Source organism: Calonectris borealis, chromosome 16, assembly GCF_964195595.1.
Source record: "Calonectris borealis chromosome 16, bCalBor7.hap1.2, whole genome shotgun sequence".
NCBI lineage: Eukaryota > Metazoa > Chordata > Aves > Procellariiformes > Procellariidae > Calonectris > Calonectris borealis.
The window spans coordinates 7,566,165-7,579,124 of NC_134327.1; the positions used below are offsets into that span (position 1 = coordinate 7,566,165).

General features: G+C 43.8%; 1 protein-coding gene across 16 annotated transcripts in view; it reads left to right on the plus strand.

Moving 5' to 3' along the window:
• Positions 1–7,383, plus strand: part of ABCC1 (ATP binding cassette subfamily C member 1 (ABCC1 blood group)) — a 60,490-nt gene extending 53,107 nt beyond the window's left edge. For all 16 annotated transcript variants that reach the window (XR_012676096.1, XM_075165078.1, XM_075165077.1 and 13 more), the window contains 5 exons: positions 441–587; positions 1,819–1,977; positions 3,447–3,613; positions 4,360–4,554; positions 5,845–7,383. Coding sequence is in view for 15 of the 16 variants with exons in the window: in XM_075165078.1 (XP_075021179.1) it covers positions 441–587; positions 1,819–1,977; positions 3,447–3,613; positions 4,360–4,554; positions 5,845–5,953 (777 nt within the window). In the remaining variant the exon portion in view is untranslated. The remainder of the gene's footprint in view (positions 1–440; positions 588–1,818; positions 1,978–3,446; positions 3,614–4,359; positions 4,555–5,844) is intronic.
• Positions 7,384–12,960: the final 5,577 nt, after the last annotated feature.

Below are 12,960 nucleotides of genomic sequence, written 5' to 3' on the forward strand. Positions count from 1 at the left end.
ATGCAGTGGGGCGTGTTCTCTTCTCTCCCACCTCTGGGAGGCTGAGGCAGCAGCTGTTTACTTTACCAGCTTGCTAATCTTTTAGTGCTTGTGTCTCAGTTAAACTGCTTCTAGTTGCATTTCTGGCTTTCCCAACGGTTTCCTTGCTGTGGTGGGGGTGTACAAACAGGTTATCTGAATACGTGCTGCCTCTATGATTCTGATGTTTGTAAGAGGAAAGTTTATCCAGCAAGTGGGACTTGTGATAGCAAAGCCCTTGGCTACATATACCATTTCATCTGCCTTGGGGCAGCTCTTTCCCTCTCTTCCCATCATCGTCACAGTTCCTTTTGCAAATTACACACTAACAAGGATTTTTCTTAATTGCTTTCCTCGAGTCCTCTGAGCCCATGTCCAATTGAAGGAGGAACTGATCAGGTATGTTTGTGTGGTTCTTTCAGGCTGAATGGAGTATCGAACAAACTGCCCCAGCGAGTACCTGGCCTGAGGAAGGGAAGGTTGAGTTTCGAGGCTATGGTTTACGTTACCGGGAGGACTTGGATTTGGTTCTGAAAAACATAAATGTTACCATAAATGGGGGTGAGAAGGTAATGAATCTGAATTTATAATAGAGTGTTACTGTTTGTAAGCCTGCATGCATAAGCCAAAGAGAGGTCTAACCCTGTTTCTGTAGTGTGTCTTGGGTCCTTAAGAACTAGAAGAGCTTCTGTAGAATCAGTCTTATTGTAACTGACAGATGTAGTGGGCTCTGATCCTTTTCAACGTGTGTCCTGCATCATGGGATAAAGATGCACTATTATGTGGGCTTGTGAAGTATCCTTTGGTCTGGTTTCATAAGGAAGTGAGGTTTATGCTGTCGTCTCTCCCCTTCCCTGGAAATTTTGCTAATTTGTTTGCCGTAAACAAAGAGGAGTACAGGTTGCAGAGAGATTAAGTTAATTATAGTCTCAAGAAAGTGAGCTACTAAGTAGAGGAGGGAAGCCCTGATCCAGTGAGGCAGAAGTTGCAAGGTGAGACTCTGCAGGAAAAAATGGGACTTCAGAGTAGATTCTCTGGATTTGGCCAAACTGATGACGATATGTGTGTGTCTCTCCTACTGCTTCCTTGCACATGCGCTCACACGCGTCCCACCTCAGTCCTGTGTGGATTCTCTGATGTTTAATAGTAGTGTGATCTTGCACTGCAGCATAAAAGGTAGCTGCAAGACAAATCTACTGTCTGTCTGCCTTATTTGTGGTATCCAGCTAGGCATTTGCTTTTTTCCTGAGTGCATGCTTTCTACCTACAAATATGGGCAGAATACTACCTCAAAAGTGGTTAGAAAGGGCAGATGGCAAGAGATGTATCAGCCAAACAAAGTAGCAATCTTTTATATTTATTTAAAAAAAAGAAAAGAACTGGTGAAGACTTCAGTCTAACTGGGAAGCAAAACACGGTATGAAACTGAGTGCTTTTGGTATATTTTTGCTATAAATTCAAACAAGATAAATGTCAAGTCAGCAATTATAACTGTGAAGCATGAACCAAACAAAGGATTAGGGAAACCTTGGCCTGCTCTACCCAATTCCATCTGCCTTTCTAGAAAAATGGAAAACTTCGATGATTGGATTGCAAATTTTGACTGCTTTTTGTTCTCGTTTTTTCATATCCAGTGATTTTTCTTCCCCTTTGATCAGCCTCAATTTGTTATGCTGTTTTGGGGTATTGGTAGCCCAGCAGATATGACAACCTTCTGAAAATGTGTCAGTTTCGGGTAGATGCTTGGAAATGCTTTAACTCTTCCCCAGAGTAAGTTGTTCCTGTGTTTCTTCCCAACAGATTGGAATAGTTGGAAGAACAGGAGCTGGAAAATCCTCACTTACTTTAGGTTTGTTTCGGATTAATGAAGCAGCTGAAGGAGAAATTATTATTGATGGAATTAATATTGCAAAGATAGGGCTCCATGACTTGCGGTTCAAGATCACAATCATCCCTCAGGTAGGTGCGAAATCCTGCCATTACCAGAACCTGTTTTGTAACAATGCTGTTTCTGTAATGTACTGGGGAGAATATATTTATTCCTTTTCTGATCGATAGGTATGAAATTGAGTCATTTCAGCATGCTCTTTCATGGACTTGAAACTAAGCTTTTTTCCTAGACTGGCTTTGATTTGCTTGTGCTGGGTAACAAGTAGTGGCTTGGCTATGGCTGGGTTGTGATGTGGAAGGAAAACCTTGGCCTTCGGACTCGTGGGCTTTGTCAGCACCCCACGCTGATCACTGAAATGGTGTAGACAGCTTAGCCTGAGTGGGGAGGTCTGATCCCAGCTGAACACCTGAACAGGGTCTCTTAGTTAACTGGGACCATTGTTCTTTTGGCCAGTAGAGGGGAAATAAAGTCTGAGTATTTCCACTTGTGGAGAGTCCTCAGGGGACTTCTTCTAGAAAGAGATCGTTTCCACTTTCATTTTAGGTAGTTCTGTCCTTTTTAGAAATGGGATGAAGTTACTGCATAGTCTAGTCGTGAGGGATTGGGATTTTGCATTGCTGTTTCAGTTTGATAGGCACTCTTTGGGCCTTTGTACAAAGCATTCTGACTTTGGCAGGGTCTCATGAGCGAGGAATGCAGTACTGTTCACTGACAGAAACCTGTACATAACCGTCCCAGTCTAGCCTAGCAACTGTGGGTTTGATAGACCAAAACGTTTGGAAATATGGCTTTATAAGCACTGGACTCACATTCTCAAGTCTTCTTGTTCTTACTGTGTAGCCTTTATTGCCTGCCAGTTCTGATTCAAAGACAGACCATAAAATGTGGTTATATAAATCACTGTTGCAGCACACTGGCAAAAACAAGTGACGACACTGTGAAAGTTTTTCTGCACCACTTCTTTTAGAAGTCTGGGGGGCACTTTGCTTTCTCCTTTTGATCACTTTGCATCAGTCTGACACTACTAGGTCAAAAGTATTTCCAAAGTAGATTTCTTCATGTCCAAGAAAAAATGCATTCGTTTCATTAATACTGCAGCTGAAGACTTTTGAAATATTTACAGATGATGTAATTCCTTAAGAAGTGGAAAGTTGACGTAGTAGTCCCTGCTGACAGAAGGTTGGGCAGGGAGTGCCTGTTCTTTAACTTAGTAGCCCAGTAAAAGGAAAGTTGGGTGTGTTTTTGTGTTTTTTTTTTCTTTTTTCTTCTGGATTCATGAGTTAATGACTCATGGGAAGGTCTGGAGTGCTAGAGTCTGCAGGGGGCAGAGGTCAGGCCCCAAGAGGTGTAAGGAATAAGGGTGAGGGAGAATAACTTGCTGTTATTGGAAAAAGTGAGGTCTCACTCCTAAATTCAGTAGATTAGCTTGCTTGCAAGTGCATCTGGACATGTTGTTTTCCTTTCACTATCTAAGAAGTATTTCTGGAGCACTTGCCATGTTCTGTGTACATTCTCAATTACCTCTTTCTGTGACTAGGATCCAATATTGTTTTCTGGCTCTCTGCGTATGAATCTTGATCCTTTTGACCAACACTCTGATGAAGACATTTGGAGGTCTTTGGAATTGGCTCACCTGAAAAACTTTGTATCGTCCCTTCCTGATAAACTTAATCATGAGTGTGCTGAAGGTGGAGAGAACCTCAGGTACGTCAAAGAACCGTGCTTATGAAAATTGCCTTGAGAAATAAATGAGAACAGAGAGGTGTATGTGTGCCCTCCCATTGCAGCTAGACTTTCCACTTGCAGAAACCTTGCAGCTCCCTTGGGACAGCATGTAGCTAGACCCTAGCAGTAGCAATGCAGTGTGGGACTCGCCTCCAGCCCCGTATGAGTTGGGGAATTCTTAATGCATGACCAGGCAATCAACCAACTAGATTTTAATCAACATATTTTAAACTCTCAAGTTTGGGAATTCAAACTAATTTAAGAAATATTCAGAGTACTGCGAGGCTTGACAGCTTGGGCAGCCTTAGAAAGGATTTTAGTAGCAGCAGCCTGCTATTTATAGTGGATGCTCTGAACTTACCGTGGCTCTTGCCCAACAGATGCAGTTTTTGTAAGGGAGTTGTTAGCTTGCTTTTTGCACCATACCAGGGATGTGTTCAGTCTGTAGAAACCATTTAAAGTCCAGTCCTCAACACTGCATTGATTCAGTTATGCTGGATCCATTTGTAATGTATTCTCTTATTATGTTGCCAAGACTTCATTATGAGGGTGATGTAGTTTCAGATGCTGTTAGATACTGAAGTAGTAAGACTGACCTTATCTATTTTGCCGGATCCTTGGCACCTATAGTTTAGAAGAGTTCTTACAAGGAATTGCTGGGCTTCAAAATGAATACTGAAAACTTGTTATGACTCTTTTCCACACCCTCCATCCCATCTCTGTAGTGTGGGACAGCGCCAGCTGGTGTGCCTGGCACGCGCTCTGCTCAGGAAGTCCAAAATCCTGGTTCTAGATGAAGCCACAGCTGCTGTTGATCTTGAAACAGATAAGCTTATACAGCAAACAATAAAGTCTCAATTTGAAGAATGTACTGTATTAACTATAGCGCATCGTTTGAACACAATCATGGACTACACGAGGTAAAGTAGTAGCGCTTTTATCTTGAAGAATGGCATGTGTGACCTGCATTGTGCTCTACTTAAATGAGCATCTTTCTGTTAGCTAATGGTTTACCAGTGCATTTTTAGCCACCTCTCAGCAGAGCTGCTGGAATCCCTGGAATCCCTGTTTTGATGGGTAGTGTTTGTGTGTATTCTGGCTTGCAGTGGCTGTGCTTGGCCTGGGGAGCTCCTCTGACCCCTCTGTCGCACTGCTGTTGTGCCGTTCCTGCCCAGGCAAACCAGGAAGGGGAGGGAGGCGAGGACAGGAGTCTATTCCTGGGTCTTGCCCTAATTTAGGCACAGCTGGAAGAGGCATCAGAGCTTTGGGGAGCTCATACCCTAAACTAGGCACAGACAGCATAAGGAATCAAAGGGGCAGGTCCTGCGCTTGTCTGAAGTGTACTCAACGTTTCTCTTTCCATCACTCTTGGTTATGGTTCATCCAGCCTCCCTCATCCTCAGCTGCCTTGCTAAGGTGTGGTTGAGGGCAGAGTTTTACCTCATAATTTCAGTTTTAAGCTCTCTTGTCCTTCTTATCACAGAATGGCAGAGAGCAAAGTGAGATTTTTGTGTACTTTTATAGACGTCTCTTTGTGCTGTCAGTAGTGAAAGATAAGAGACGGGAGCATTGCCTGCGCCAGGCCAGCACCAGCAGTACTGTCACCAGCTGAACACCCAATTCAGTCACGGCAGCGGGTAGCGCCGTGCAGCAGCACTTGCTGAGGGCTTAGCGAGTATCTCTGCAGTGCCCGGCCAATTAGTGGAGGTAGCTGAAGGCAGTGTGTAACTGTGAGCTGACTTTACTGACTGTGGTAACTTGCTTTGTAAACTTCCTAATTCCAGCTGCACGTTAGTTTTGCATAAGCTATGTCTGCGTTTGTATTTCATCAGCAGAAGCTGTATAACATCAGTTGATGTGGTGCAGTATTATGGGAAGGTTATCTTGCAAGGTCTTAGGGGCTCTCACTCACCTTGACCAGAAGTGCTGCCATCTAGTTTCTGGCTGGCTCGAAGCACAGTCAAAAGTCTCATGGCTGCCTGCAAATAGCGGGGTAAACATATGCCACATAAAAAATAGACCAGACGAACTATCTTCAATGAGGTCAGGAAGGACAGAGTTGAGAACCTCTGTCCATTCATACAGTCTGGACTGTCTTCGCTTGCATGTGATGGCTATGATACAGTCAGTTTCTGTCTGTACGTATACATCTGTGTTCACTGGCTTTCTGGATCTTCTTGTGACCTTTTTTTTTTTCCCTTGTTTTACAGAGTTTTAGTCCTGGACAGAGGAGAAGTGGTGGAGTGTGGTAGCCCAGACCACCTACTTCAGGAAAAAGGCATTTTCTATAGCATGGCCAAAGATTCAGGCTTGGTGTAGTAGTTTGAACTTGGTTAGTTCGTGTGGGGAAGAGGGACGTGGTACATTCAGAGAACTGTAACTTGCCCCGAGCTGGTGTGAACCGTACAGTTCAGTTTCAGACCTAGTGAAGTCAGCCAGAGCATGGCGATGGAAGTAACATAAAATGCAATTTTTTTCTTTTTTTCATTCTCCTTAGTATTGATTTTAGCCAGCTTTAGGAGAAGCACATAGACTGTGCAAAACACTTCAGACACTTTTAATTTTTGCCTGAAATCTGTCATTATATGCTCAAATATAAGGCGGAGTGATTCATCAGAGAAGTTCAGAAAAGCTTTCTTTTCGTCTGCTCTTATGTTCTGAAGCCCCCATTTTTTTGTTTAAAACATTTTTGCAAATGCTAGTTATTTGCTTGTTTGCTGATTCCTCATTTGATGAGCCATCTATTGTGGGATGCACTTGGAACATTTTGTGGTATATAGTACTATAGTCCAAAGATTTTTCTTCTTGTGAAATAACTGTGTGCCAGACTCTCTCATTATGGCATTTACTGTACATGGTTAATGCTTTTACGCATTCTCCTAAAGGTTTCATGTGTTTACAGTGTATAGCAGCAAGTTCACTATAATAAGTCAGTAGTGCTGATGCGAAAAAGCACAGTCAACTTCAAAGCAGTATTTAAGCATGTCTAGAATGACAATCACTCCAAAACCAAATCTGTGCAGCAGTTGGTGTGTTGCAGTATGCAGTACCTGATCTTACACCCAGTTCACTCAGGAATTCTGACTTGGGTGGCAAATCCTGGTTATGCCTGTGGGGACTAGGCTGAGAAGTGAGGATTTGCCCGAGCGGAGGTTGCAGGCTCGGCATGACATTGATTGTAATACCCTTGGCTTTGGCAGTTCTGTGCTTTAATAGAAGCTCTGCCACATCAAGGACCATTAGCCTTATATCCAAGAAACATGCCCTTCATGCTGCTGTTGTTGACTCTTAAATTTTGTGGGAAACTGTTCTGTTACAGTTGTTTAAAAAAAAAAAAAAAAAGAAAAAGTTTTACTGTTTTTAAAGTTGTGTGTCAGAGGGGTCTAACAGTTCAATTAGCAATGGAGTCTGGTTTCCATGATCTATGTTGAATGTTCAGTTTTCTGTGGGAAGAAAAAAGTTACTTCTCTCATGTTCTGATTAGTCTTATTTTAAAGGAAAATGCTGGAAGAAGGCAAACTAAGTCAGATGGACCCAAATACTCAGCACTCTGAGAATGTGGACTTCTGTGAGTGATATTGCTGACCTTAATACCAGACAATTGTCGTCTTTAGAGTAAAGCTATTTATTTTTTTGTAAATTATGACTCTCTGAAATTGAATAGACTGAAATTTTCTTTGGTATTTTTTGTAATGACTGTACAAATATTTGCAAAGAACTTGCAGTAAAAAAAATTGTTTGAAAGATAACATGATGTGTCATTTCTTGCTTTGTATTTGACAAAGGGTTAGCTTCGTCAGTTCAGGTTTTTGCCTTGAAAATAGAAATTATTGGTACTGCTTAGACTAAGCCAGGCTGCTAGGCCTGATGTCTGGGGTGTGTTAGGTGGGTAAGAAACCTTGAGTGCAAGTAACTGCGTGCTGTGGTAGGGCTGGATCACATCTCATGGTTTCTCTTGTAATTTGAGTACTGCAGTTTGTAACAATGGATCAGTAGAGCAGGATTCAGCAGTGCTGCGGACCTCTGTCATACCCATGGTGTCCATGGCCTATGTCTGCCACATTTCCTGGGCACCTTGATGTTAATTTCCTCTGTGGAAATGGAATGAGCAAGGGGTGATTTGGAAGTTTGGGGAGGAGCGGTGGGTTTTCGTTTTGCAAATCATCTAACACTTACGCAGCATTGTGATGACAGAAGGGTGGAAAGGTTGGAGCAAAAGGTTAGTAAGGAACGGAGTACAGAGCAGAGAAACGAGCCTGTCAGGTAAGGTGTGGCCAGTACTGTTTTACTCAGCTGCATTAAAATGGAGACAGATCTATCTGCAGAGGAGACCCAGAGGAGGAACTGTGAATACCACCATGAGACCTTTCCCGCCTGGGGACAGTCATCCTCCAGGAACACTTTGTGATGCTTCCCCTTCCACCCCCTCCTAGGAGAGCCCTGGGAAGGAAAGGGGAGAGGGGCCGCTGGCATTGGATGACCAGACAGCAAAGCTCCCTCTGCTCTCTCCTTGCCTGTGCAAACTAAGTGGTCACCAACGCCTTCCTCAAGGCAGAGCTGTGGAGAACGTCCTGCGAAGAAATTCAGACAGGATTTCAAATACCTTTGAAAAGTCTTGTGGGTTTAGTGTAGCTCATTACTGAGATGGGGACTCTGCAAAGACTCTGCAGGTTTGGGATTGAATTCAAAGGAAGTTGTATTGCTAGAGTTCTTACTTCGGTGGAAACTGGTTTCAGATTTAAGAAAATGATGCTTTCCATTGCACACCAATTAACAGAGATTTACAAGCCTTAATATCCATGTAAGTCCTTTGAAAACAATGGAACACCACTTAGGAGCATGGTTTGTTTGAAATACAGAACTTGCAGAATTATGCTTCTGCTGTTGTGCTGGTTTTGGCTGGGACAGAGTTAATTTTCTTCACAGTAGCTCGTATGGGGCTATGTTTTGGACTTGTGCTAGAAACAGTGTGGATAACACAGGGATGTTTTTGTTCCTGCTGAGCAGTGCTTACACACAGTCAAGGCCTTTGCTGCTCCCCACCCCACCCCACCAGCGAGGAGGCTGGGGATGCACAAGGAGTTGGGAGGGGGCACAGCCAGGACAGCTGACCCCAACTGACCAAAGGGATATCCCATACCATATGACGTCATGCTCAGCATACAAAGCTGGGGGAAGAAGAAGGAAGGGGGGACATCCAGAGTGATGGCGTTTGTCTTCCCAAGTCACTGTTACACAGGACAGAGCCCTGCTCCCCTGGAGATGGCTGAACACCTGCCTGCCGATGGGAAGGAGTGAATGAATTCCTTGTTTTGCTTTGCTTGCGTGCGTGGCTTTTGCTTTACCTGTTAAACTGTCTTTATCTCAGCCCACGAGTTTTCTCACTCTTACCCTTCCAATTCTCTCCCCCAGCCCACCAGGAGGGAGTGAGCGAGTGGCTGTGTGGGGCTGAGTTGCCGGCTGGGGTTAAACCACGGCAGCTGTGTAAAACGTTTGCAGTGGAGTTGTCTGTGTAGGAGTGACATAAACTGCATTTGCAATCTCAAACTGGGTGCACTGGAAAGTGTCACTGGATGTTCTCTGTCCTATTTATGGGCTGTTTGTGATCATTTGGGGAACTGTGTGTCCAAAATGCTGTATTTTGTAGGGTAACCTTCTAAATAGTGCAAGGGGTCAGAAGACTGCTCTTTGTGTGTGCTTCAGTCTTGTTCGTTTTCAATGATGTGGTTATTAATATGCATCAGTGTTCTCCGAGTTTTATATATTTATACACTTGCTAGCACAAACCGTTCTGCCCCAGCTCTGGAGTAGACACTCTCTTCTGTTTGCCCTAAATACCTGTCAGTGCTCTGTGCTGCTGCTGCTTTGATTGATGATCCTGATTCCAAATGTCTGTCGTCATAAAAGTGATGACTATCTTGTCTGGATATAACTTGAACAAAATTGTATTATGCATGGTGAGGATCAGTCTGAACTAACCTTTACTGCACATGGAGCTAGCTGAACAAATGCAGCTTTTTTCCCCCACAGAACCTATGTGTAAGAGCAGCGTCATGCAGGTACCTTGAGGTAGGAGCGATACCGCTGTGAGATCCTGTTTCAGCTAGGAAAGAGAGGGCCGTATACTGATCCCTGCATGCAGTGTTGCTGGGACCAATTGCAGAAAATGATACAACTTGCTGCAAAGCGAGGTATTAGAATCTGGCATTAAAACAAGTAGATTTTCCTTATTTAATCTGTTTTCATTTTTATGCGTGTGTTTGGACCTAATGCTTATTTATTGGGACACTTTCAGCACTTTGGGCAAGTGAAGTCTAGCCTGATGGCTTGTGGCCTCCAATACAAGAGAGCCCGGTGCCATCCAGCAGGGATGGGTGATGTTTCAGCCGGGGGTGATGAGCCTTCCCTCCAGCTGGGGGGGGCACTAGAAAATTCAGGGGTGTGACACTGAATTCCAGCAGCTGAGCTCAGAGTCATGTAGCGGACACCTATTTTCTTTGAATGCCTTGATGTCACATATTTTCCTTTATCCAGGAAAGCTAATGCCAGCCCTGAAAGACGGCATCTAGGACGGGAGGTGGGAACTGTACTGGGAGCGTGTACTGCAAGGAGCAGCTTAGTCCTTGGGAAGGACGTGAGCTGGGCACCTTCATCCAGCTGCTGCAGAGCAGGGTTTCCCTGAAGTGTGTTGCTGTGCTGTATTGCCTGTGTTCATCCTGTTCTTGTCCTCCAGGTCCCCTCCTGGTGAAGAGACAGTTATCTGCACTCTGGGAGGGTCTTCATCGCTGGTAGTCTTGTGCTTCTGTAGGTGGGTAGGTTCTCACTTCCTACAGAGCATGTGGAAGCCCAGCTCCATGGTCTTCCTCCTTTTTTTTTTCTTTTTTTGTCAAAGACGGCACAATTAATGTGGAATAAAATGGAAACCTTATTTAGCTGCATTGCTGGCTATTTATGTGTATTTTGTGAAAAATTCACCAAATACCTGTCAGGCACGAAAGTAAGTGGCCAGACTTAGCATTCTTGCTCTTATCTGGAGAAGGGCTGTGCCTCTCTCCAGTTCGTTCCGCGCTCTTTGCTTTATCGACTATTTCTTCCAGTCTTTGAAAAGACCCTTACCTTTCAAAGCAAAGCTCTTTTCTTTCTCTCGGAACCATTTTGTTCCAATCTGTTCATTAAAATGTTAAGGATCTGTGAAACTAGTTCAGCTCCTGCTGTGCTGCATCTTCTGTCTTACAGCAATACTGTGTGTGCCACTGCAGCCTACATGAAGCTAGTGATGGTGGTGTTAATAATAATAATAAACATTAACATATTTATTATAAACATGTTAATATTTACAAAAGAGTAAAAAAACCGTTGAATTTGCTGTGTCAGATTTCAGTGCATGTTGATATATCCTGGCTGACATTATTTGCTGCGACATGGAAGATAACTCACATCTGGAAGAGCTGATTCTGCTGAAAAAACAGCTCAGGGTTTTCAGGAGACTTGCAAATAACACCCTAGTTCTTCATGGGTGTGAATACAGCTACTTCTGTAAAACTGTTCCCACTCCTGAGGCATCTCTGAAGGCATCCTCTAGTGGTTCAGCTGCAACGTAGCACAGAAACAGTTGGGCTCTGGGTCACTGATGCCTTTAACGCTTTGGCATTCCTGTGCGTATTGCAACCATCTAGGGAACTAGGAGTGCGACTTGGAAACCACGGGTTTGGCATGAACTTGGTGTAAATCAATGCACGACACCTTCATTCCTATTTTCTAGCTTTGGCAATTTCGGTATTACCTTAAACTTGGAATCATGGGACAAGAATCATTTTTTTTTTTTTAGGTTGTTTTTCTCTCCTGCATATGATGTGCTTTCACTTCGTTTGAGATAGCCTTAAATGAAGAGGAAAAAGGAAAGGGGGGGAAAAAAAAAGTAAATTAACTTGGAATTGAAAGCCTTAACTCTTGATGTCCAGATTGGACAGACAAATGGAACAGTGAAAGTTTTATAGCACTAATTCAGGTCTTGACCTCATTTCATACGATTGCACGGGAGTGCTATACTGGCTCAGCTGGCAGAGTGGGCGGCTTTGCGAGGCTGCAGGGCTGCCGTGGGCAGGTGCTCCGGCTGGGCTGGGCTGTCTCGCAGGGGCTGTGCAGCGGCGATGCCTGCTGGCTCCCAAACCCCCGGTCTGGGTTCTGCCGCCTGGCCTGGCCTGGCCGTCCAGCTGCAGCCTGCCTCGGGCCGGAACACGGCTCAGCCTACCCGGCCGAGAGCGTGCTTGGAAATAGGGGTTGTCCTGCAGAAACGCAGGGACATCGTGTGTTCTTGCTGTGCTCTAGGTAAAAACTTGTTTTTTTCTCTAGAGTCCCTACTGGACCTACAGTGAAACACTTGTTTTGCTCCAAAGGGAAAAAGAGAGAGAGTTGGAAAGCCACTGAGACGTCAATAAACCCTCTTTAGATTAGTGGATTTTATTTGGACTTTGAGTGGGTAGCCAACGCTGAGCTAAACACAGCTGCTCTGCGTATGTTGCACTTAATGCTGCACAATTGCTATTAAAAATTAATGCTGCTAAAGTGTAGACAGCGCAAGTCCAGGTGCTCCTCTTGATCAGCTCTAGACATTCAGCTTACTGAAGTGTTGGACGGACTCTTATTTCTTAATATTTAAAATTTCTTCAGAGCAACTCACGAAATAGGCTGTTAGCATAGTTCTGAGCCTGCTGTAGTTACCTCCTGTGCTAATTGCATAATTCAATCAAATAGTCTAATCTCGGAGAAGTACCTTTGCAAAGACCCAGCAGACCTATCCTTTTAAACACCACTTTCTGTTCTTTAAACCAGATTTTCAAGAGGATGGTATCTCCAAGTGTTAACTCTTTCATATATTTTGCTTTAACCAACTTCCAGATAACTTCTTGTGATGACTATTACCTTTTTTGTGAGACTTGAGCTCCAATTTCTCACTTAAAGTACCACTTGGACATAAAGTTGGGGACTCTGGCTCATCTGAAACATGGGGGGTTTTGTCCCATGTAATTTTGGGAATTGCCTTTCTTTTGCCCTTTCAGCACAGCTTGACATGTGAAAGCTGATGGTATTTTTGCTTGCTCTTACTTTGTGCAAGCCAGCAGCAAAACCGCGCCCTTTCAGAGATTACCAGTATGAAAGTATGTTTTGATTATTTTCGCCTTCTGTTGCCTTCTCTTTTCATTACCAACTTAGGAAAGGAAAATGAGCATTTAAAAGATGAGATATGGTATGCTAAAAGATGTCTCTTTCAGAATTACCCAGCAACATGGGCACTTCTGTTTCTCTTTGACCTCAGTTAAGAAAAA